This window comes from Uranotaenia lowii, chromosome 3 (assembly GCF_029784155.1).
Source record: "Uranotaenia lowii strain MFRU-FL chromosome 3, ASM2978415v1, whole genome shotgun sequence".
In the NCBI taxonomy this organism is placed as follows: Eukaryota; Metazoa; Arthropoda; class Insecta; order Diptera; family Culicidae; genus Uranotaenia; species Uranotaenia lowii.
The window spans coordinates 31,974,646-32,002,004 of NC_073693.1; the positions used below are offsets into that span (position 1 = coordinate 31,974,646).

General features: G+C 33.8%; 1 protein-coding gene across 15 annotated transcripts in view; it reads right to left on the reverse strand.

Annotated features, from left to right (window-relative positions):
- The window catches only part of LOC129754341 (potassium channel subfamily T member 2), a 605,891-nt gene that overhangs the window by 501,049 nt on the left and 77,483 nt on the right, over positions 1-27,359 (reverse strand). For 14 of the 15 annotated variants that reach the window (XM_055750344.1, XM_055750346.1, XM_055750341.1 and 11 more), the window contains exon 2: positions 10,405-11,579. In XM_055750344.1, coding sequence (XP_055606319.1) covers positions 10,405-10,778 — 374 coding nt within the window. In that variant the 5' untranslated portion in view covers positions 10,779-11,579. The remainder of the gene's footprint in view (positions 1-10,404; positions 11,580-27,359) is intronic. The other variant, XM_055750331.1, reaches the window with a different exon arrangement.

Sequence of the window (27,359 nt, forward strand, 5' to 3'; positions counted from 1 at the left end):
ATTTTCTGCTGGCTCTTTTTGAGCAATTAGTGACAGTGAAGTGCTTCAGTTGTTAAAATATTGGCCTAGGTGAAGAAAGTCCTGTAATGAGTTTTAGTAGCGAACATCGTAAAGTAAATGTTCCATTTCCTAAAAAAGTGTGTGGAGGTCTAAGGAGGGTATTTTGAGCTATTCCTGTTTTTTTACGGTGGAACCTGATAGCCAAGATTCCAAAGAATGTAAATATTTTTAGGTTGACGCGATTTGATTTTATATAAGAAAGTTGTGAGAATTTTCAAAAAGTACGGGAGCATTATTGTTACCCTGTATATACTTTGACTGATTGTCAACATTCAACATCAATATTACGAGGATGCTTTCGATATTTTAATTGATAAAAACCACAGCTCATGAATTGAAAATCCCATACACTATGCTTGATAGTGAAAAATTAAGGAACTTTCTAAATGTTGATTCTTCTAAGGTCTAAATTTAAAAGGTCTCAGTAGAGAAAAATCTTAACAAAAATAGAAAGTTTTTAGAAATTTTATAGGGATGAATCATCTTTTAGAACAGGGGTGAGCAATTTTTTGATCCAGCGGGCCAATTTGAGTTTGAATTTTGTCGGCAGGCTGAAATCAAAATAACATTTATTAATTAATTATCAGAGCTTTAAATTATAAATATTGTTTTTATTTTCACAAAACAAATCTGAAAAGGATAGATAAAACTAATTTATGTGTTTAAAGGAAATCGAAATTAAATACCGTATCACTCGGTACGTATTTAAACTGTATTTTGACCAAAAATTCTCGTATAAAACGCAATGCGTAAAAAGTACTTACTGCGTGTTAGACAAAATTTGCGGCTTTTGAACCGCAATAACTTTTTTGTTTCAAGTCCAATCGTGTTGCAGTTTTGGGGTGAACTATTTGTCTTAACTTAGGCTTTAATAAAATTAATCTTAACTTAGGCTTTAATAAAATTAATTATAAAAAAACAATCGGTTGTGGTGAAAAAAGTTATTAATGAAAAAACCAGTATTTTTTTGTTTCTTCCGAGCATAATACCTTAAAATTTACCTCAAATTTAAGTTTGAGACTCAAGTAACCTTTCTTCATGGTTAGATCTTGAATGATTCTGAATTGAAGCGAGTGAGATTTTCCATGTTTAATTAGTACACTGCGGCTCGTTAAATTTTTCAAAAAAAATGCAAAAATTAGTATTATGGTAAAGTAACCATAACTTCTTCAATTTTCAACCGATTTATATGAATAACTTCTTGAAATCTTTGTTTTGAATTGGCATTTAAGGCTCATAGAAAATCAGATTTTTAAAATGTCACCATCGAGTCTAAAACTTCAGCTGAAATAAAATTTTCTCTAAAAAAATGCATTTTCATATTTTATTCGTTTATAAAGTCACGAATATCAACAATACTGTTGATGATACGCAAAAATGAAGTTCAAATGATCGATAGAAAATTAATTCACCTTTAATATGCAAAAAAGAGATTTCAATTTTCTGTTATGCAGTCCGAGATATTTCAATCTTAGTAAATGTACTTTTTTGGAGCATAACTCAAAAACCGTTCTAATGAGAATTTTTTGAATTTTATTTTTGGATTCAGCGCCCAATTTCACTTTAAAAAAAATTGGTCGGTCTATAAAGTTCACGATTCTTTTTTTTAAATTTTTCAAACTAGTGTAATTATCCAAGACTTTTAATTGGTTTGAACTCCTTAGCAAACATTCTTCCAAATAGAAACATGACTTGCTTCCCTTTGTTATTGCAAACGGAAATTATTAAAGGCCTACCTGGTTCATTAAAAAAGTTTTAACTGTTTTCTGATAAAAATTCGTTTTTGCTCAAACTGGTGATACGATTTTTCATCACTTCCATTTAAAGGTTTAAAGCTCATCGATAAATTGTTGAAAAAAAAAACTATTTGCGAGAAATCACTATCTTCTTATTTTTGGACGTTGAATTGTTATTGAAATTTATTTACTTTGATTAGTTTTTTTCTTGGAGTATTTACGAGAAGTTTTTTCACAACTTTAATTGATCGTCAAAGCACAGACATTTTTTACAAACGATGAGAATAAAACTGTTTTTTTTTATTTGTAGCTCAGTATGAGATCATTTTTTGGCATATTTTGTCAAAGTTACATATACGTACATTCTTGATTCTAGATTTTCGTATAGACTTTATAGGTGTTCAAAAATTAATATAGATGGATTTTCTTAACTTAGTTTACCACTGGCAAAGATTTTTTGATAATTTATGAAAATTTTATTATTGGTAATTTGGATTGCCAATCTTTAAGTGTAATGACTAAATTCGCAATGTTTTGGACAATATTTTTATGAATTTTCTGAAAAATACGTCACGGATTATCGTGACAGACTGGTTTGGTTGAACCACAGAATTACAAATATTTTTTATTAAGGAAATCAGTGTTTTTTTTTGTCTAATTTAATGCTCAGTCGTATCGATATGAAATATAAATTTAATCACCCAGACGCTATTATAAAACTTTCCGCATTTAAATCAATATTCAAGAGCAAAAAGATTCTACTTGTTAACGATTTTTCACCAGTAATTGGCTGCTAAAAAACTTGTTTTTTTCGCTTAATTCGATAAAATATTTAAATTTTCTAAAATATTTTCGGAACATATTTATCACACAAAATAATCTATGCTAACCTATCTAAAATTCAAACGATCATCTGTCTGCTCTTCCAACCCACTTTTTATGGATTTTAAATTTTAAAGTGGAAGTTGAATAATTGTACCACTTGAAAAAAAAGAAACTTAAAATAAAAATGTAATCTAAATTAGAAAATCCCTGGTCTTGGATGAAAATCCATCTCCTCAACTTTGAACGTTGAATTGTTATTGAAATTTACTTACTTTGATTCTTTTCTGTTAGAGTATTAGCGAGAAGTTTTTCCACAATTTGAATCAGGCCTCAAAGCCCCGATTTTCTTTTTTTTACAAAATGTGAAAAAAAAACTGTTTTTTTTTTATTTGAAGTTCAGTAAGAGATCACTGCATTGAGATGTTGAGCAAGGTTGTCGAAATTGCAGAAAAAAAATCCACAATTATACAGATTTTTCGGCAAATTCTAGGTACATTCTTGATTCTAGATTTTTGTACAGAATGGATGTTCTAAATTTAATATAGATGGATTTTCTTAACTTCTGAACACTGGCAAAGATTTTTTAACTAATTTATGAAAATTTTATTACTGGTAATTTGGATTGCCAAACTTCAAGTGTAATGACTTAATTCTCGATTTTTTGCACAATATTTCTACGAAATTTCTGAAAAATGCATCACGGATTATCGTGATAGACTGGTTTGGTTGAACCACAGAATTACAGATATTTTAGTTAAAGAAATCAGTATTGTTTTCATCGAATTTAATGCTCAGTCGTGTCGATAAGAAATTAAAATAAAACTTTCCGCATTTAAGTCAATATTCAAGAGCAAAAAGATTTGACTTGTTAACGATTTCTCTTACCAGTTATTGACTGCTAACAATACTAGTTTTTTCGACAAATTCGATAAATTATTTGAATTTTCTAAAATATTTTCAGAATATATTAATCACACAAAGTTATCTATGCCAACCTATCTAAAATTCTTACGATCATCTATAGTCGTTTGCTCTTCCAACCTGCTTTTAATGGATTTTAAATTGAAATGTGGTAGTTCAATAATTAGGAAAAATGTAATCTAAATTATAAAATCCCTGGTTTAGAATGAAAATCCCATAAAAAATACATCAAATATTTGAAAAGAAAAACAGTACAAACCTAACCAAGGATCAGAGCAGAATAATTCCTTTGTTGAACCTTTGGACGATTGAAGGTTCAAATAAGAAAAAAAAATCAGATTACTATCGATCTGACATGCTAACACTTTTCAATAGTTTTTCGGTTGGCTCAGTTATTATGAAAGTGAACTTTGCCAATGATGTTATCAAGCTAACTCATAAACAGGAAGTTAAATTGATTTTCCTAACTTCAGAATGTTAAATACAAACTATATTTTTTTTATAAAATCGAAAATTTAAAAGTTTTTTAGCAAAACCAGTCAAAGATAACTGTTATTGAGGCCCTCAGGGTCAAAGGGGTATTAGTGCAAAAATAATCGCTTTTGAGTCAACAATGCCAAACAATTCTTCATATTTCAAACAACACCCATTTTCTTCACATACTTTTTCGTTCAAGAGAAAAATAAAAATTTTCAAAAATATATGTATAGTAGTCAAACACAACAAGCGTGTATTCTTGAAATCAGCTGCTGAGCATTTATATCCCTTTGGCTCCAGAGGCTTCAATTGATAATCAAAAAACAGATAGATCAAAGTTAAGAACTTATTTTGAATTATATCTAATTCAAAGCATTATTTAGATTATTCCGGTATGTTTTGTTATCATAAATGTAACGCTAAAAAAACTAAAATTTTACTATTTTTTTCAATGCAGTTTGATAATTTATAATAATAATTACTTGAACACGTTTAAAAGCTTTTTTTTTATTTAAGATTGTCTTACAAAATGTTTTGAAAAACGCATGAAATTTAAAATTGTACATTAAAAATTTACTATGTTTGGTAATTATTCAAGTTTCCTTTAAAAATCCTCAAAATTCTCATACCTAGCCAAAACCAGAACTAAAAACAAAAATAAAACTTTTTTCTCATAAGTCAAAACCACAGTGGTGTTCGAGGAAGTTAATTTAATAATAGTAAATGTTTAATTTAAATTTCTTCGATTTATCTTTTAACTTTGTTAGAATTGCTTTCAAATTTTCAAATTGATTACTCCTCTTTCATCACAAACCTTGCATCTAAAAAACTAGAGCTTTTATAGAAAAAATAATTGCCGAATTCGAATCAGCACCCTCAATTTGGTCGAAATCAACTCTACACCTCTTGGCATCAAGAAAAAATGTGAATTTTGCAGACCTGTGTAATGTGTAATAGGTTGTACTCCATTTACCCGAAAACCATTGCCCAGAATGAAAAATCCCCAGAATTCCAATCGCCAGAAAGAACCATTCCCCAGAATATTTTTCCCCCGACGAACCATTCCCCAGAAAAATTTTCGCCAGAATGTACCATTTCCCAGAAATTTTTTCACCAGAATGAACCATGTACCAGAATTTTTTTCGCCAGAAGGACCATTGCCCAGAAAATTGAAAACATTTATCCTTACTACAAATTATTAAAAAAAAAGAAATTGTTACAAAAAAAATGGGGTTTCATAACTTTATTCTTTTGCGGCAAGGCCGCAACCAACTAGGATGAAGGGGCTGAGGCGGCACAAAGCCGCCGAAGCTCCCAAATCCGAGGAGGCCGCCGACCCGCCGTCGGAAGCGGCGGCCCCAATACATTGGTCTAGGTCTGCCGGGGCTTCCTAGGTCTGCGTGAAAGCTAGGTGTGATCCCTTAGCCCCGTCCGCCACGCGACAGCGTGAAGGACAAAACGTCTTTCAAGTTCGAACGCGCAGCGTGAGGAGTCGGATACCAAAACGGTTTTTTAAAAGACCATGGTAAGCATTAAATCAATTAAAGTACCCGAACCATAAACAAAGCACAATATTGGTTCTAAAATAAATTTAGTTGGAAAATTTCGAAGTCGTAGTTTCATTCAAAAAAACATTTTGAGAAAATTAATTTCGAATCATATGAAATATTCAAGAATACATTAGAAAAAAAAAACAAATAAAAATAGTTGAAAAAATCTGGGATTTGTGCCATTCTGGTAAATGTTCCATTCTGGGGAAAAAAATTCTGGGAAATGGTCCATTCTGGGAAAAAAATTTCTGGTAAATGGTGCATTCTGGGGAATTTTTTTCTGGGAAATGGTTCATTCTGGGGTTTGATTTCGGGTATTTGTCATTCTGGGAAAAATTCATTCTGGGCAATGGTTTTCGGGTAAATGGGATACAATCGTGTAATAATCTAGATATTGAAGCTTCAAATTTTCAATTTCGAAATAACTGATTTATGAGAACTTTCAGACTACTCAATATGCTAGAATCGAAAACCTTCATCTTATAACTTATAAATCACTAAGAACATTTTACTTAAAAGACTTCCACCGTCTAGTCAATTTTGGATTTAAAGACTGAATAAACGTGGACAACTTGAGATTGACATTTAACACTGGCCGAGCCGTGCTTGAAGTAAGTTAAAAAAAATCAATTCAATTAGTGACACATAACTCCGGAATAGGTAAGTTTTACGGTGTATATTCTCAAGTTCAAATAAAAAATATTGGAAGATTCTTTCAGATCTTGATATTTGAGATTTTTAGAGCCCTGAATGTGACGACCTGAAAAATAAAAACAAGCATATTGTAATTTTTTTTTCTATTTCTGCTTTTAAAAATCCAAGATCCTAATAATGATTGATGAACGGTAGACTCGTAGCAGAATAAGATAAAACAATCCGAAAAAATAATCCTAACTTTTTTTTTAATATCTTTAAATTGGCATTAAAACCCAGATTTTCTGACAGAAATTCATACTTTTCTTATCTGTTTCATAGAAAGCCTTCAAAATAAATGTTCGGGAATAAAAACTTATTAAAAATATCGTAGAATAAAAGTTGTAGTTGAAGTGTAGTATAATATAATTAAAGCAAATTTGAAATTCAGATAAAAACAACTACAAAATTTTCTGAATCAAATTTGTGGCATCAAAGCGCAGACATTATTTCAAATGTCTGCGCAATTTGCCTTGAAAGAAAAAATTATTTCAAAAAATACACCGAGTTAGTATCAACAAAAACAAAAAAAAAACCTTCCAAATAAGTTTCTTCCACAAACATTAAGAAATACAACTGATACTTTTTACCCAATGAAGAACTACTGCATTCTGACTTAATTAAACTTAAAAAAAAAAAAAGAAATGGGTGCAAAAAAAAGCAAAACGCTTAAATTTAATGCAGGTCTAGTTTAATAAAGGATTTCGAATGATTTAAAAGCTTGTGGAGTAAATTATCAAAATTTGGACGTTGATGAATATCAGATCCCCAACGTTCAAATTTTTATCATTTACCTCACATATTCACAATCTTACAAATTATCCGAAATTATTTAAAAACAAGACCTACATCAAATTTAAGAAAGTTTACCTGTTCCTCTTCTAAAATATACATTTTCAACATTTTTGAAAAACAAATTTGAGTTATTTAACTATTATTATTTCGATCAATCTTCCCAATAATGGTTTTAACCAATTTTTAAACACAAGTTCAAGAATAAAAACGGGAAAGATTTATAATTGAAAAATTGAAAAATTGAAAAATTTAAATTATGGAGAAAAAATTTAAATAACGTACATTTCTGGGGAAAACATTTTTTCTTAAATTTAAAGTACACCATAATTGAATTCATTCATTTGAGCCGTTTAAAATTTTTAAACACTAAGTTTATCTATGATTAAAATGAGTAAATAAACAATTTTTGAAATCAAAAACTTTAAAGCACTATTGAAAAAAAGTTCCGCCTTGCCTCACAGATCTGGATTTAGGTCCTAAAATACAATAAAAGAGAATCCAGGCACATTAAAGCACCAATTTAAGAGTTATGGTCAAAAAAAGCTGAATATATCATACCAATGGGTTATTTTTACCCATAAATAAGCAAACCAGCAACAATTTTGTTGTATTGATACAGAGTTGTTGATGGTTTGTCAAAAAATCCATTTCTCATAATAAATCAAATAAAAATTAATAGCTTTCCCATATGAACTTTTCTATTCACTGGCTTCTGATTATAAATTATACATGTTTTTGATAAATAATTTACTAACAGCCATGTCTCTTAAATTGTTGGAAAAACAAAATTAAATTGTAAAAATTGGAAAAATTGACAAAATTTGCAAAATTGACAAAATTTGACAAAATTGACAAAATTGACAAAATTGACAAAATTGACAAAATTGACAAAATTGACAAAATTGACAAAATTGACAAAATTGACAAAATTGACAAAATTGACAAAATTGACAAAATTGACAAAATTGACAAAATTGACAAAATTGTCAAAATTGACAAAATTGACAAAATTGACAAAATTGACAAAATTGACAAAATTGACAAAATTGACAAAAATGACAAAATTGACAAAATTGACAAAATTGACAAAATTGACAAAATTGACAAAATTGACAAAATTGACAAAATTGACAAAATTGACAAAATTGACAAAATTGACAAAATTGACAAAATTGACAAAATTGACAAAATTGACAAAATTGACAAAATTGACAAAATTGACAAAATTGACAAAATTGACAAAATTGACAAAATTGACAAAATTGACAAAATTGACAAAATTGACAAAATTGACAAAATTGACAAAATTGACAAAATTGACAAAATTGACAAAATTGACAAAATTGACAAAATTGAAAAAATTGACAAAATTGACAAAATTGACAAAATTGACAAAATTGACAAAATTGACAAAATTGACAAAATTGACAAAATTATCAAAATTGTCAAAATTGTCCAAATTGTCAAAATTGTCAAAATTGTCAAAATTGTCAAAATTGTCCAAATTGTCAAAATTGTCAAAATTGTCAAAATTGTCAAAATTGTCAAAATTGTCAAAATTGTCAAAATTGTCAAAATTGTCAAAATTGTCAAAATTGTCAAAATTGTCAAAATTGTCAAAATTGTCAAAACTGTCAAAATTGTCAAAATTGTCAAAATTGTCAAAATTGTCAAAATTGTCAAAATTGTCAAAATTGTCAAAATTGTCAAAATTGTCAAAATTGTCAAAATTGTCAAAATTGTCAAAATTGTCAAAATTGTCAAAATTGTCAAAATTGTCAAAATTGTCAAAATTGTCAAAATTGTCAAAATTGTCAAAATTGTCAAAATTGTCAAAATTGTCAAAATTGTCAAAATTGTCAAAATTGTCAAAATTGTCAAAATTGTCAAAATTGTCAAAATTGTCAAAATTGTCAAAATTGTCAAAATTGTCAAAATTGTCAAAATTGTCAAAATTGTCAAAATTGTCAAAATTGTCAAAATTGTCAAAATTGTCAAAATTGTCAAAATTGTCAAAATTGTCAAAATTGTCAAAATTGTCAAAATTGTCAAAATTGTCAAAATTGTCAAAATTGTCAAAATTGTCACAATTGTCAAAATTTTCAAAATTGTCAAAATTGTCAAAATTGTCAAAATTGTCAAAGTTGTCAAAATTGTCAAAATTGTCAAAATTGTCAAAGTTGTCAAAATTGTCAAAATTGTCAAAATTGTCAAAATTGTCAAAATTGTCAAAATTGTCAAAATTGTCAAAATTGTCAAAATTGTCAAAATTGTCAAAATTGTCAAAATTGTCAAAATTGTCAAAATTGTCAAAATTGTCAAAATTGTCAAAGTTGTCAAAATTGTCAAAATTGTCAAAATTGTCAAAGTTGTCAAAATTGTCAAAATTGTCAAAATTGTCAAAATTGTCAAAATTGTCAAAATTGTCAAAATTGTCAAAATTGTCAAAATTGTCAAAATTGTCAAAATTGTCAAAATTGTCAAAATTGTCAAAATTGTCAAAATTGTCAAAATTGTCAAAATTGTCCAAATTGTCAAAATTGTCAAAATTGTCAAAATTCACAAAATTGTCAAAATTGTCAAAATTGTCAAAATTGTCAAAATTAACAAAATGGACAAAATTGACAAAACGGACAAAATTATCAGAATTATCAGAATTGTCAAAATTGTCAAAATTGTCAAAATTGTCAAAATTGTCAAAATTGTCAAAATTGTCAAAATTGTCAAAATTGTCAAAATTGTCAAAATTGTCAAAATTGTCAAAATTGTCAAAATTGTCAAAATCGACAAAATTGTCAAAATTGACAAAATTGACAAAATTGACAAAATTGACAAAATTGACAAAATTGACAAAATTGACATAATTGACAAAATTGGCAAAATTGACAAAATTGACAAAATTGACAAAATTGACAAAATTGACAAAATTGACCAAATTGACCAAATTGACAAAATTGTCAAAATTAACAAAATGGACAAAATTGACAAAACGGACAAAATTATCAGAATTATCAGAATTGTCAAAATTGTCAAAATTGTCAAAATTGTCAAAATTGTCAAAATTGTCAAAATTGTCAAAATTGTCAAAATTGTCAAAATTGTCAAAATTTTTCTCGATACTTTTAACATTAAAAAGTAATTTTAGAGAACATATAAAAATTAATCAGTTCTGATTTTGATTCTTTCAATATTCCTTGTGATATGAATACAGAAAAGGCAAAAGAGGTAAATTTTCACTCATAAGCACAAAACTAAATGTCATCTTCTCTCTTTCCCCTTGTTTAAGATACAGTAATTAATGAATAATTTCCATCCGTTTTTAAATCACCTCCAACACCATAAATTACCTCTCATCCAGTCGCATACTGCTTCGGCTAATGTCGCTCCACGCGGACATCGAACGGGGTCGCTGAAAGAACTTGGACCCCCTCCTGGATCCACCGGAAGGCGCCCGTCCACCTCCTGTTGCTCCACCACCATTTCCACCACCCCCACCACTTCCTCGACTGCTCCCATTGATGCTACAAGAATCCCCAGCGCCGCCACCAACGCCATCCCCATACGTCGAAGACCAGGGCGTCGTCGCCGAGCCTCCATCGAAGGTTTCTGGGGGAAAATTGACGTTACGCAAGGCTTTCCAACTCCCAACGGAGGTCGGAGAATCGTTAGAAGCTTCCTCAGACATACCCAGTGCGCTGTAGCTGATACGGAATTTGCTCATTCTAGGATCCCCCCCGGAAAAAGGCTGCTCCCTTGATTTTTTTCCCTTTTTTTTTTGGTTACCCTCTTTGATACGATTTATTTATTCTTATAAGTATGCACGCCTAGCTAAAAGCTCCAGGAAAATTACACTACTGGCCAATGATTAAGCGGAAAAACACTTAGAAAGCGATAATTTTGAACAACTTTACACTGATTTTTAACTTTCTTTTTTCTTGCTAGAACATCAAAGCACTAAGCCGAGCAAAATCAAAGCGCTTAACGAGCCTCGAAAAAATCACTTCCAGCAATAAACACAGAAATTCGCTACCAAACTGGCTACTGAACATCGCCGCAAAACGACTTCTAATTGGGGTCCCCGCTTCTTGCCACTTCCAGCACTAATGATGATTGTCATTCGATGGTTGTTGTTGTTTCTCTGTTTTGGTTTGCTTCCTTTGGCTTATTCGGTTCAACTTTTTTTCTCCGTAGACCCCTTCCCCGGGTCAGAAAGATGATGGCGTTAAGCCTGATACCACCCCACTCTTGAATGGCGACGACGATGACAATTCGACTGGACGACGACGGCGACGACGCTTCGACGTCGGTCGTCTTCATTGGACGACATCTCGTTATGGACGCGTCGACCACCTGCTGCTGTTGCTCCTTCCAATATTTTCATATTTTCTTCATTGCCCCCTTTCATGGTTCTTCCTCTGCCTTTCATCGATTTGAATCTTCTCCTTCCAACGTTGAGGTTTCGGAATCCATTTTTTTTCGTATTGCTATCACTATCTGAACCCTTCGATGCTGCCGACATGTCCTGTAAAAATAAACGAGGGGTGGCAAAGACGTGGAGGACCAGAGAGAAAAACATCGATCGTAAATAATATATTTTTATGAATAGGTACATTCGAAGAGTATGAATCGTCGCATAAGAGCAAGTCGAGCAAACGACAGCATAACCTCATATAACCAGCTCAGTAAACATGAGACTAGTCATATTACTACTCTTAGTACCGATACTGTTTGGAGTCAGTATAGTGGGGTCGTCCTGTTGCTGATGATGATTATTGCTATTGCGCTTGATGCCTTGCTTGTTTGCTTAATGCTTCCGAACATACTACTTACTGGAGGCGATACGGATCCGAAACATTCAAATCAGGTTGTTGCCAATCACTAACTGGAAATCGATGAATCGCGGAGTCGTTTACGTTTATGAGAGACCCACATGTAACAGTGACCTTCTTCTTAATTAGAAATCATTTTAATTACTAGCGCTCTACCTGACTGGAGCTGGTTAGCAGAGCTAATTTCAAAAGTGAATGTAACAACTTTTCTGTGATCTCATCTTGAATTTTTATTTTGAAAACCATAATATATCGCTTGTGTCAATGTATTAATTTCTACTACAGCGCCTGTTCTAAAACAGGTTATAACCATTAAAATCAATGGAAAAGGCCCCAACAAGAACTCTAGTTGCCAAATGCCACTCTAGAATGCACTCCGAGTAAGTTTTTAGGCAGACTATAAGGAGAATTGGTATTGAATCTTGAAAGCAACGAATACGCCAATATCACTATTCCTAGGAAAATGCAATCCAACTTTAACAGCACCCTGCAATAAAATTGTTTTATCTTCATCTCCTTTTTTCCCAAAACTAAATATGAATAATCAAAATATAGGTCTCCAATCGTACTTTTACATCCAGCTGATAACCCCATTTGTTTACATTTGTTTTTTTCCAAAATTTAGTACAGTATCAACGCACTTGACTCGCAACAAAAGTTGACAAAATTTGATAGTTCACTAGCTAAAATAGTCAACTGGAATCCATCTTAAGATTGACAAAAGATCCAGGAGATCTCCTTCATAGATCTGGTGAGTTCAAACTCCTTTACAGGCTTTGGAATACTAGAAAACGCCTAAAAGCATTGACCTATTCGAAAAGTTTGTAACAGCATTAATATTCACTTTTAAACAGTAATTTCTTAGGGAAAATCTTGAGTTTTGCAGAAAAACATAAGTGGTACTATTCTTACTCCGTACTTTTTAAAATATTTTTTGTCAAATGCCTGCTTAATCCAAAAAAAGCAAACTTATGTTTGATTTATCCGTTGAACAATTGAAAATACATTGTAAAAGAAAATTCTTTTTTCGCTCACTGTATATACAGGGTCTGGCAACTGCAGTGCTGCATTGGAACTAATAAATAATTTGATAATAACGAAAACTGTTTTTTTTTTTCATTTAATAAGATTTACTTTAAAACCAATTCATATTTTCAAAAAATATTGGTGCGATTCTATTTTTTTTTTCCTTCAGCTTAACGACTCGCTGCAGAAGCTTATGGTGCATAATCTAAAAAGCCCTCAAATGGTATTTGTGGTTTTATCCCAAAATTCAACTAGATGGCGCTTCAGAACTTCCAAACCGTCATATTTTGTAGAGCAGACTTCGGGCTTCAATAAACCCTAGAACGCCGAATCCATAGGGTTCAGGTCAGGCGAACTCACCGGCGAAACAACTCCGAGCTCGAAATTAACCATAAAAAAATTCACATAAAAATTGGGTTTTGTTCCCTTCGTAAGCCAATGCGAAGTCCTGCTGAGAAACCAAAATGGGGAAGTGTAGAACTGTTCTCGATACGTATGTATATTGGTTGATCTTCACCAGGGAAATATGGGAGATTCCGACCCAGGCCTTCAACAATGCAGGTTTCTGTCACCTAGTGGCTGACGTAGGTACAGCATACGTTCGTGATCTTTCTGGCAAGGTAGATCATGAGTTAACAAGCACGGAGCAACTTGTAATAAGACAATCATTTTAGTTTATCAGAGAATTATCAGCAATGAGTACTACATAAGAAGCGATTTGCATAGATATTAATTTCGTTTTGAAGAACGTTGAGAAATTTTATGTTAAAATCTTTCCTTACCTTCGAAAATCAGTATTTAAAAACATGAGAAGATTGGGAGAGGGGTTATTATCAGCGTTACGAAATTTTCATAGGAGGGTACGACGAATCTTTACAATTTGTGACATCGTTACGTTTTTGCGTTACGTAATTCATGGATGTCGCCTGTTCGATGTATTTGTTTAGATTTTAATTTATTGCTACACTTTAAAAAAATCAACGAAATTTTGGAAAATTATTTGAATTTTGTTTTATTTTTACACCTTTTTAAAATAGATTTTAACATCATTCAGAGGCAAAGCTACAATTTGAGTTTTAAAATGTTGTACGAAAATGAATATTTCTAATTGAAATGAATTTTTTCCCATGTACAGAACTAATAGAAAATTTAATTGTCAATCATTGTTTTAAGTTTTCTATGCAAAAAAAACTCTATCATGTCTCCCCACTGAAAGAAAGGTGAAGTCCTGAAGCCGTAAAGTAATATTTTTCATATGCATTTATGCCTTAACGTAAAATTTGGTTCCTTGGGCTTGATAAATTGCCATGTGTTATATAAACCTCGTATGGGAGCCCCGTTCATGTACATCTTCTGGAAGAAGAGAGGGGTCTCGAATAATCATAGAAGTATTTCTCGTATTTAAAAACTTCCATTGTAAATTTGCTTTCACTTTCTTGATGAGTTTCTGGGCTTTATAACCAAATTTTTATGAGCTATTGAGTTATTGAGCTTTACAATAGAGTGTCCGTCCCGGGAATTACCGACATGTATGAAATTATTTCTTTTATTTCTATTATTTAGTTATTTAGTCATATAACACTCATTAAGAATATGCCGATTCCTGTGGCAGTAAACATTTTGCAGCGATTTTGTGATATTTTTTTTAATCAAATAGATAAGTATAACATAATTATATGTATTTCCACACCGTTTTCATTGAACGAAAATTCACAACACTTCGAAAAATATATGAAAAATCGCGCAACAGATTGGCAGATTCTGTTTTATCGAAAGTAACAGTTATTCACTTCTTTCCCTCTGGCTTTGAAAGACAGATGAATTTCAAAACTTAAAAATGAAGAAGAGATCGTTTTTTTTTTTTCATTTGAAGAGCTAATATGTACAGTCGCATTCGCATTCGCATTCGCATTCGCATGAACAGTCGCCTAAAACTTCGGTTGGCGCTACTCAGCAACTCTCCGTTTTATGAAATTACAGTTTTTTTTTTTAAATTGTACCACCTTCTCTTTTGAGATGATGTTACACTTTCTAACCTGTAGTTTCAATAGAAACTGAAGTTTTTCAGTTCGTTGCCTTAGATTATTAAATCTCTTAAACTGAAAAACCAGTCCCCACAGAATGTTGAAGGTGCCCTGGCCGAACCCTGCGGACTGTGTGGGGAAAAGGGAAAGGAATGTTAGTCACTTAAGTGACTCACGTTTATTTAACAAGTACATGCAGAGATCTCTACGATCCACCCATAAACGTGGGGAGGTTTGTAACAGGTAATTGGGAAAGGTAAACCCTGGGAGATGCTTGGCCAGCATTGCGGGTGATGATTTCATGAAGAGCTTATATGTACAGTGTTCAGAAAATCGAAAAAAGGTTGGATTAATCAAACAAATACAAAGATAATTTTTTTATTAACCCCTATTACTTAAAAGAATTCTGCATTTGACTTATCAAGTTATTTTATAGTTCGTTTGAGTGTTTTTAAGTTACCATTGGTGAAAACAGTTTGATTTATTTGATTAAAAATAAGTTAATAAACTCTTCACTGTAAGGCGATTTCATTTGCCTTATGAGTTCTCGAGATATGACAAAAAAAAATTAAGGGAGCCCCTCTCATCCTGTACTTACTTCCCATTGGTAAATATAAGAAGAATATTGAATAATCATAAAAACATCCCTCATACCCAAATACATTCTCATGTCGAATTTGTGTCCATTTGTTTACTTAATTCTCGAATTGTATGTATGTATGTATGTAGAAAATCCACCATGGGTGCACGGATTCACCGCAGTTTCGCCAACGTATGCGCTAACTTGCGTCCTTTAGATTTTTGGTTCGGCCAATCTTCAATGCAAATCATCACATACCCGACACCATGGCTTCGTGTGAACTGTCATGAAATGAAAATGTTTCGTGTTGGTGTATGTCTTATTTGTAGAACGAGCAAACAGTTTCGCAACCGTATAAAATTCATAACATATTTAGAGTTAAGAATCTACGACAGGTTTTCCGCATACGTGTAGATACCTGCCCAGCTGGCAACTATTTGTACGTTCTTATATAATATATTCTATAAATGCAATAATTGAACATATAGTGAAATAATCGTACCTTCTTACCAATCTTACCTCAAGACACTTGAAGCTTACCCAGCAAACATGAAATCGCATTAAAAATGATAACTCAGATCATTAAAAACGTTACTGCGAATCGTAATTCCAACTAACGCAAGTAAAATGTCGTAAAAATCGTTACTCGAAGTCGTATTAAATGGTTTAAATCGGATATGATAAAATGTCAGCCATGTTTGCAGATTTTAAAGACAATTTCGTTCCTTTTTTTTCTCCCGCGTGGGTCAAAAGAGCGACCAGCTTTGTTGTTCTCTTTGAGACCATCAGTGCAACCAGATTGCTAAAAATTTTATGGTGTATTGGCAAGAATTGCCCAATGACAGAGGCAGCAAATATTGTCGCTGGCAACAGTTCGCATGCGTTCAGAGAAAAAACTTGTGCTCTCTTGCATTCTTTCAGTATGCATGAATATGGTGTCGAAATCGTATACTCTTATCGCTTTAGCCAGAAGTTGAAAATTTGTATGTATATTACCTCCACTTTGGTAGGTAAATGCTGTTTTTTCGTGTTTCATACGATCATTCAATAATGTATATGAAACGTATAACAAAGTTGTTGAGAAATATACCTCCAAAAATGTTTGCTGGGTACCTATATCCATACTGATTTCCACTTGATCTAAAATAAATAATTTTTATATTATTACAAATCATCACCAAACCATGCAAAAAAAATCTAGAACTACAAAAAACAATAATTTCAATTTTTTTTAAGAGATGAAATTGAAACCTTACATTCACATATTTCACACAAATACTTTCTGTTACGTTACCCTAAACGTGAATAATTAGTTTAAAAAACACTTTTTCCGGTAAATTTTATGTAATTCATAAACTAGTTCAAAGAAGATTCACGTAAAAGAAATAATTTTTTTGTTGAAAATTTCACACACATTAAAAAACCAGCTTAACAGCTGTTTTTGAAGCATTTGAAAATTAAACTATGTTTATTTATTAATCGCTTTACTACCTTATCTTATTATCTACTAGTTACTTAAACTGGACCGAATCCATCGAATAATATTCATTATGTGCCTCTGTTTTGCTGAAAGATCAGATATAACGAAATGTGATTCCCGTACATCGTTTAACAGAAAGATATTTTTTTCAACCTTTCCAATTCTTGAGTTCAAGTAGGACAACCTAGTTTTGTACAATTATCAATTATCTAGTGTCGCTTAGAACACGGAATAAATGCTACATATAAAACTTTTTTTTTTATACAAAATATGTGTTTCAAAAAGTTTCAATTCAAATTTATGATCATAAATATATGGACTTGATTGGATGATTACTGCGCTTAATTTTAACTACTTTATATCAGACACGAGTAATCATTGCTGCAACATTCTCTAAAATAGACTGAACTATGCGATAAAAATAATCCAACAAAATAAAGTACAAACAAAGGTAAGATAAATATACTCATGTCTACGACAGCGGTTACCTGTTTACTTAATTCTCGAATTATGCAAAAATTGTAAGGGAGCCTTTCTTGGCACTTTGTATCTCAATATTACAAGAAGAGAGGTGTGCTAAATCACCTTAGAAACGTTATCTTCCATGTCAATTTTGGTTCCATTTACTTGATAAGTGTTCGTAATACACGAAAAAAAAATCTTTGAACTTTTTTGGAGACATCCTCAACACATCGTTCTTGACAATCATTGAAAGCGCAATCGTTTGATCGGAGAGCAAAAACTGTCAAATGAAATTTAGATCTTTCATTAACCACTATCGTTTGACTTACATTCCATGCGTAAATAATCATTCCACATTGTTCACATTCAAACATCACCTGCTGCTGAGCGGCGTGTTTTTTCTTCACAGGAGAGTGATTTAGAAAGGATTTCATATGCTTATGGTCTGTAGGTTCAGCTGCGTGAAAGAGATAGGTGACGTCGCGTCGTAAACTTTCGGGAATTTTGGTCGTTCGACCATCAAATGATCGCTCTCATACCAAGACACGAAATTTTGTTCGACAATCACCCAGTGGAAAATGATAAAAGCAGACTGTGCGACTGTCATAGAAAATGACGATGGTTTACAAGTCTACACAGTAAACGAAAATTACCGAGTTCGGTTATTTTTTTACCGAAATCCTAACATGTGTAAATCGTTAAACTGTTCGGTAATTTTTTCGGTAAAATATAAACGAACATCGGTAAAACGGTTCTTCATTTACCGATGTTCGTTTATTTTTTACCGAAAAAATTACCGAACAGTTTAACGATTTACACATGTTAGGATTTCGGTAAAAAAATTACCGAACTTGATAATTTTCGTTTACTGTGTAGTCTCAAATTGTCTTAGAAAGATTTCTCGTTTTGGAATACTCTCCCCTGGTAAATTTGGTTCTATTTGATTGATCGGCTCAAAAGTTCCCAAATATCTTTCCTTGCCAAATTTGGTTCTATAGACTGTTCCAAAAATTATAAGCTCACCTTAAGTCAACGGTCATTTTTAATCCATGTTTTTTTTTATTCTACTGGCTGCGTCCTTTTGTTTGCCCATTTCTATAGACTATAGTTTCTATAGAGTTATGAAGAGCTTGAACTTTATCATAGAATGCTCGATTGGCTGGCTCCGCGCGAATGACAGTTCGATTGGCTCCCGTCATTCTTTTTGTAAGACTATATGAAATTATAGTGTCTATACACATTTCTGTACGTGATAACTTATAAAAAACATTTAATTTGTGATTACATTTCAAAATGCGTGGTATTACTCCGGAGAAGAGAAAAAGTATCGTGAAGAAGAGGTGAACTGTGAGTGGAATCTTACTGAGAAAATTGGCCAAGGAAGAGGATATGAGCGTCGGAGCGGAACGGACAGCTTTTAAAAAAAATATGGTGAACATTGTACATTTGAAGATGAACCGTGGAGTGGTAAAAAATCTGGTCCTGTAAGTCCTGCTATCGACAAAAAGGTCAGGAATGCCTACAAACAGAAACCATCGGCTTCCGTTCGGGATGTGGCGATCATTTTTAGAAGTCGGGACCTCGACGTCTAACGTGATGCGTGCTAAAGAGCGACTTGGGCTCAAGGCGTACCGGAAGCAGGAAAACCCTAAAAGGAACCCAAATCAAGCTGCTTCTGTCATACCAAGAGCCCTAAAACTGTATGATTCAATATTTTGCACAAGCTCTGGGTGCATTATCATACAATCCTTCCTGAGCCACAATACTTCACTGTACGCAAGGACAAGGATATCTCCGAAACGGAGAAAGCGTTTTTAACTGAAAAATTTGGCAGGAAAGTGATGGTATTGTTTGCAATTTTAGGATGCGTCAAAATATCTAGGTCGTACGTCATATCGGAAACAATGAACACCCAGAACTATTTAAAGGAATATCTCCAGAAGCGTTTATTGCCGAAGCATAAGCAGCATGATGGACCCGTCATGTTTTGGCCCGATTTGGCATCATGTCATTACTCCATAGATACAATAGGGTGGTACAAAGCAAAAAAACATGAATCCACCAAATTTCTCCGAGGCACGGCTATTGAGACTTTTTGGGCTTTGACTAAAGCAAAGCTACGAAAATACATAAATCCAGCTGATGACATCGGAAAATTTAAGGATTGGCCAAAAGTGATGAAAGTGGTGGGTAAGGCAACTGTGCAGAAGCTTATGAGTCATGTTCGAGGAAAAGTGTGAAGTCTGGCTTATGAATAAAGATTTTCATCAAATAAGAGTACAGTATTGGGTAGGGCACAAATAATGATACAGTGTGCCAAATAAAATAAATAAAACATAATAAAATAACTTTTTTATCATTTTCAAAGGGAGCTTATCATTTCTAGAACTGTCTATAAACAAGTAATCATGTCAAAATGAGCATATATTTCAAACTTAAAGAATGTAACTAAAAACTATTTGAGTTACGAAATTTACGATATTACTTCTATATATGATTGGTATACTGCGGCGTATAAACAATAGATTAGCGGTTTCGTTTTTTTTTTCAAATATTTCAACAACGGTTTGATATTTCGAAACAAATTCAGGGCATCAAAACAAAAACTCGATAGAATCAAAACGTCTAAATCGTCAAAAATGGATGTACGTCATTTCGGCATATCACGGCAGCTCGATCCTTAGGCACAAAGTTGTTATTTTATCCCTTTCTCATTTTCCCTAACCCATCTATTGACTACTTAGACGTGGCTGGCGCCGTTATTGATATTAAAAGAGAGAGCATCAGTTTTGTGCAATGTGAATGTGTAGCCGAAATTTCAGGTTCCGTTCATTTGACCTCTGAACAAAATTGATGGCCTCGGTCATCATTGGCGATGTGAAACTTGTTCTACTGAGCCACGCCTGCGATCTTGGATTCCGAAATGTATAGAAATGTTCAGAGTATACTAGAATAATTTTAAATTCTCCATTCTCCAGCAATCATTATATGATAACAAAATAGTTTTCAAATAGTTTCTCACATCGAGCGATAGTTTTTTAAAGTTTTCGATACTCATAGAAAATTTAAAAAATCAAACAATAGATGTATAAATTTTTACATATTTCGAAGACGTAAAAAACTTTACCCACTATGACGGATTTTCTTAATGATATGGTCTACAAACTTTATATTGCATTTATTACCCTATACCATAACTGTTGGTGTAAACATATTTTTCGGACAATCACGAAATTTGTTTATATAAATATTTTTATAATTAAGTTACCAGTCGGGGTAAAATGCATCAAAATGCATTTCAATGATTCAGCTTTAAAATCTAGTTTCCATTTGCTGGAATATGATTGTTTTACATTATGCGTTCGTTAATTTCAAAATTTCATCCATCCAGACATTAATTTTTATGACATCGGCCTGCTGAAATTTTTGTATTATTTTTGCCTCTAAGTATATCCTTAAAACCATTTTTGACCAAAAAAAAATAATTCGAACAACACCAAAAATTACTGCAATTAGTATTTTATGCATTATGACATCAAAATATATCAAATACTATAAATTTTCAAACGTTTTCATTTGAATTTCCATTAAAAACAAAGATCGTTGCAACTTACCCCATTTTCTTAGTACGGTGAAAATCGTATGTTTTTTTTAAATTTAAAAATAACTGGTGAAACCAATTATTTTTCTGACTACGTCAATTTGGTGTCCCATAAACTTTACAACGTTTTATGTGCAAGCGGTATTCTTATCTGTGATCATCAGGTATTCGGAAGCCCTTGAAGTTGATAAGTGTTGCATGATGCCCCGGTTGACGGTACTAAATAAACATTTTGTAAGAAAAAGGGGTAGTATCAGTAAGACGGCCGATGTCATATAATGAGAATAGAGGTTAAGATAAGCTTGCCAGATTGCCCGGTTTTATCCGGGTTTGCCCGGATATTTGAGGCAAAATTTCGAGAAAGTCCGGTCCGGCCCGGTTGCCCGGATATCGTGAAAAAAGTCCGGATATTGCCCGGATTTTTTCACAATTTTCACAAAGAAACCAAAATAAAAATCAAAGTTTTTGAGTAAGTTTCAGCAAAATCGATTAACGGTATGGAAATTTTCAACGGTTGTTTCAAATAATTTCGCTGATTTTCTTTTATAAACCTTCAAATATTTAAGTGTTCCAAAAAGTTTTTGGAAGTCTGCAATTACATTAATAAAATATTAATTTCATTTTTTTTGCATTTTTTCTTTGCTTTTATATATAACTAGCTGATCCCATACGAACTCCGTTTCGCATTTAATTTAGAATATGTCATGAACAGTTTGAATGAATGTCAATTGCCAGGCATTTTCAGATGCATTTCTGAATGCATTGTTTGGCAATAATTACGAAAATGTTGAACATGAAATATGGACGATCACTTTTTCTGTCGTATGCTACTAAATTAGAAATCAGGAATCAATTGACCGTGCCAAAAATCCTCTGTATATGAATTTTGGTCTCGATGCGATACAAAATTATTGCAAAAACAAAATGAAACAAATATTGAAATCAGAAATCAATTGACCGTCCCAACCCCCGCGTATAAATTTCGACTCGATCGTTGCTGACCCAAAATTGGATAATTGGAATCAATTGTTCGTCCTTAATAATTCCTATGTGCAAATTTTCATCTCAATCCGATGTATAATAACCTCAATATCACAAAATATTGAAAAGGTAATATGGATGACCCCTTTTGTCGGCCCCTTACACTGAATTTGATGCATGAAATTGATTGCAAGTCATTTAAAACGCTCGTGTACCAATTTTCATCTGAATCCGATGTATAATAACTTCTATACAGCAAAAGTAGCTAACAGTTAATATGGCCGACCACTTTTGTTGGCCCCTCACACAAAATTTAATACCGGCAACCGATTGCCCGTCCCTAGAAATATCCGAGCGCAAATTTTATTCTCAATCCGATGTATAATAACGTCAATATCACAAAAATATTGAATGTTAATATGGACGACCCCTTTTTCCGGTCCCTTACATTATTGAATTTGATACCTAAAATCGATTGCACGTCTTTCAAAACTCTCGTGTACCAATTTCCATCTGAATCCGATGTATAATAACGACAATATCGCAAAAATAGCGAAAAATTAACATGGACGACCCCTTTTGTTGGCCCCTTACACAAAATTTGATACCTCCAATCGATTGATCGTCCCTAAAAACTCTCGTGTATCAATTTTTATCTGAATCCGATGTACAATAACGTCAATATTGCAAACACAGAGAAAAGTTCATATGGACGACCCCTTTTGCCAACCCCTGACCCAAAATGCAATTCCTGGAATCAATCGCCCATCTCTCAAAACCCCCACGTGCAAATTTTCATCATAATCTGATGAAAAATAACGTCAATATCGCGAAAACAATATTTGTCTTGTATGGACGACCCCCTTCAGAAGGGGTCATCCGAAAATCCGAAAACATTTTTCATCATTCCTGGACCTAATGAACATACATGCCAAATTTCAGCTCTCTATCTCATAAGACAGCTGAGTCTATAGAGGACAAACAAACAAACAAACAAACAAACAAACAAACATACAGAAATTGCTTTTTATGAATATAGATAACACCTAAATTTTGCCCGGTTTTTGGTTTTGAAAAATTAAAATCCATGCCCGGATTTTGCCAGGTTTTTTTGAAAAAAATGCCCGGAATTGCTAGGCCCACATAGCAGTGGAAAAAATTCTGGCAACCTTAGGTTAAGAGTTAAAATAATAATTAGAAGTCAAATGTCAACAGTTAGAAATCAAAAGTCACAAATCAGAAGTAATAAATTCAAGTTAGAAAGCACCAATGCAGATGTTCTAAATTTAAAAGAGGCGTTCTTCGACATAAAAAAAAACAGTCGAAAAATAACATTCCTAAACTGTTTTGGCAAATTCTCAAATCGAGGTTATCGGTAAACAAACGCATTGTCGTCGTCCCTTTCGCAATGTTCCCAGCATCCTGAAAACAATTCTCCAACGCTTGGCAGACAATTCTAACGACAAATTAATGCTCGTTCTGCCAAAAATTTAAACAACCGTTCACCCGTTTGTCGTAATATGGGTTCCCATTTTCCCTCCTGATCCCATTATTCAGCTGAGTGACATAAATTCACCGAAACGCACCACACCTCGGTGTAATGTCCGGAATACCAAAACGCCATTCGACGAAAGCCTTTAGAGTAGGACGTTATGTTATGGCATCCATTACGTTGTCGCCGTTTCGTTGCGCCTGCCGATACTTTTGTACGTGATCAGCAGAAGTTCAAGTTTACGTTTTGCTTTAGAGTGTTATTGTCTTCTACATATTTTTTTCTCGTTGTCATTTGGGTATGGGGTCGTGTGGATATTTTCAACTGGCACCGTTTCGAAGAGAATGTAAAGCACCCACGCTACCTCGCACTAAAAGCGTGAATGAACGGGGGATTTACTATCACGTGACAACTTTTTGAACCACCAAGCTGCTAGGCCAAGGGGCTTTCGAGGTTCAATGAAATAGTGAACCAAAAGCCGAGGGAAAAAAGTTATAAATTGCACACTTTTCCCAATGAAATAACCCAATTTTTGGGTTTTATTTGTCGTTCGTGTCAACGCTTTTGAATGCATATTGTCGGTGTTTTTTTTTTCTTGGAAACACTTTCTTTCTTAAAATGATTTATTCCAGTTTGGGTGGAGCTTTTTCACGTCTCATCGTTGACCTTTGATGCTGTTAGTGCCAAAGTTTCCCCGATGAACTTGCCATTCTTTCCTCCATAGTTTACCGACTTTGGTGGCTTTCGTTTTGAGCTTTGAGGTTCCGCATTTGATGCATTTCTCCTTTAGGAGCTCTCAATGGCGTTCAGTACGTTCATAAATCTTCGCCTCATTGTGGTGGGGTTGAAAACATGGGAAAAAATGCTGTGAAAAATCTCGCCTTCGAACAAATCGAACGCCTGGCAAAATTTTGTTGGTGCTGCATCACATGCGATAAGCCAAAAATCGTGCAAATACCCGTAACTTACTTCCGGTGGAAGTAGTTTTGCTCAATGGCCAGGACATGGTGGATTTTATAGTTTGAGGGAATGTTTTTTTTTTGCTCTACCGTTATTTTATGGGTGGGCCTTTTGACGCCGTTTAGCTTGCGGGAAATAGGGCTTTTATTTTTTATAGGTTTGCATGTTAGCCAACAATAAATTGTATTATGCTTTTTTCCTCTTGAAAAAAACAGTTTTATCTGGATTGATGCGCTTTGAGTGTTGTTTTAATTTACTCAATAAATTTTGTTGAAGTATGTTTTCCTCTAAATGAAGTTTAAATGTAAGCTAAATCGAAAAAAAATATTGCCAAAACTATGAAGAATTCTACTAATGGTTATCTATCCTGAAAGTCAATGACGCATAACACGGGACAACCTTAACCCACATCCCAGACCCAAAACCGTAATCGATTTGTTCATTCCGCTTATCGGTTATACGGGTCACGTTCGAAATTTATCTTCTGTATGAATTGAATTGCCAAGAGGGAGCATAACGAAACGACCTCAGCTGTCGGCTCTTCAGGCGGGATGAATGCATCCTTGCAGATGTTGCGATTGAAATCTTCCAAACATTGCAAAATCCAACCACGAAACAGATTAAAGGATGCTCGATCACAGCTTTCCCAAATTACTGCTGCTATTCACATGCACAAGAGACAAATTTGTTCCATCATTGAAGCATGTTCATTGAAGAGAAATTTTCAATCAGATTAAATGAAAGTAACAACCAAACAGTAGAAAGAAGCTAAATCAAAGGGTAGAAGTTTGTCTTTGAAAAAGTTTTTCATTTTTCTATGTCATCCAGCATAGCGGCATGGCATCTGCCAGATAAGTTTTGTCTGGTTTATGTTCTAGTTTTTCCCAGTGAAAAGAGTGTTCGATGAATCATTGTCGTCCTATGGAGTGAAAGTTTTGTAGCCGAATGGGAAAAGTTTTTAGGAAGTTTGTCGAAACATCGGTTCAGTTTCACCTCTAAGTTTACTCCTGTAGTAAATAGGAGCCAAATAAATTTGTTCTGCTTTTGTGACTTCTCCGTATCTTAAAATCGATAATGCACACCACCATTAGTGCCAACTAATTTTGGGAGCCTTCGTTCTTGTTTCATGCTTTAGAAAACTGATTGATAAAATATTCGTTATGATTTGCTGCTTTTTATTTTTCGTACCTAACGGTTATGATGTCTTTTTTTTACTTTTTTGTGACCTGTAAAAAAATCCAGCCCTATCGGACTTGATTTGAGGGTGCCCAAAAGTGCTCTAAGGTTCGATTTTTCGATGAAATTTCAAATTTTATACTAAATACGAGATCTACCATGAAGTTCATAGATGATCTGCAAATCCGATCATTGTATTGGTTAATTGGTTGTGTAAAATGATGGATTCAGTCGAGCCATTCAAGTCAAGCTTGAGAAAATTCTGAAGTTTTCAGCTCTAAGGATTCAAAGCTAAGAACCTTTTAATCTTTATCTTCAATTTTGATATTTTTTATTTATAAATTATAATCATATGAAACAGGGAACTCCACGCTTCTTTACTTCCTTGTTCCTGTATCTTTTAGGATTATCACCACATGGTTGGCCTAGCCCTAGCAGTATCTGCAATGCATGTTCTATGGATCAGATACTATTTCATGGGTCAAGCGTAAAGACACTAAGCCACCTGTCTACTGGTGGACAGAAAAAAAAAATCACAGTTCTACACGCCGACTGCCATAGAGCAAGACGTAGGATGCAGAACGCAAGGATCCGGAGCTTAGGCCACTCTTCACAAGTGCGAGATTGGCCCTCCACAGAACCATTAATGCAAGCAAGAGGGCACGTTTCAAACAACTATGCCATGCCGCCTATCGGATAGTCATGGCCAAAACTTAAAGTGAGGGTTCACCACCTGAAACGTGTCTAGGCAAATTGAGAGCGTTGAATTTTGAACTGTTCTCACAGCACGATGTTACCTGCTGGCCGACAGTTCCGTACGACTGGGACACCAGCATAAAAGACAGGATTACGGAGGAAGAACTCCGTGAAATTGCCAACTCTTTCCAACCAATCCTTACCGGACTGGATGGCATTTCGAACGTAGCAGTGAAGGCCACAATCAGGGAGTTCCCCGAAATGTTTCGGACATCGTTGCAACGACATTTGGAGTAACGGGTGTTCCCTGACACGTGGAAGCGGCAGAAACTAGTTCTTCTGCCAAAACCGGTTAAAAACTCCTCCAGGAGACCCATCGGCGTACCGGCCGATTTGTTTACTGGACACAGCGGGTAAGGTCCTGGAGAAGGACATTCAGAACCGACTTCAAAGGTACACTTAACGTGAGGGCGGACACTCGGAGAAACAGTTCAGCTTACGTAGAGGACGAAGCACTGTAGATGCCATCCGCTCTGTCATTGAGGGCTAACGAAGAGGAGAGGGCTCCGTTTTCGCGCGGTGGTTACTCTGGACGTGAAGAAGGCCTTCAATAGCATCAGTTGGACAGCTGTTGCTTCATCGCTCATCCAAATGTGGGTCCCGGAATATCTGTATAGGCTTGTGGAAAGTTACTTCCACAATCGCCAACTACAGTATATGACCGGTGAGGGCTTACGAACACAAAAGGTTTCGGCGGGTATGCCACAGGGATCAATACTTGGTCCGGTCCTGTGGAACATCAATTACGAAGAGCTCCTACAAATGAGCCTCCCATCGGGAGCTAACTTGTACGATTTGCGGATGATGTAGTTCTCTTGGCGAGAGGCTCTTCAAGAGCGGCAGTAGCTATCAAGGCAGTGAAAAGCTGGATGGTGCTGATCACCAACCTGATCTTACCCCAAAAAGGTACCATTGCAGTTGGACCGTGCGATATC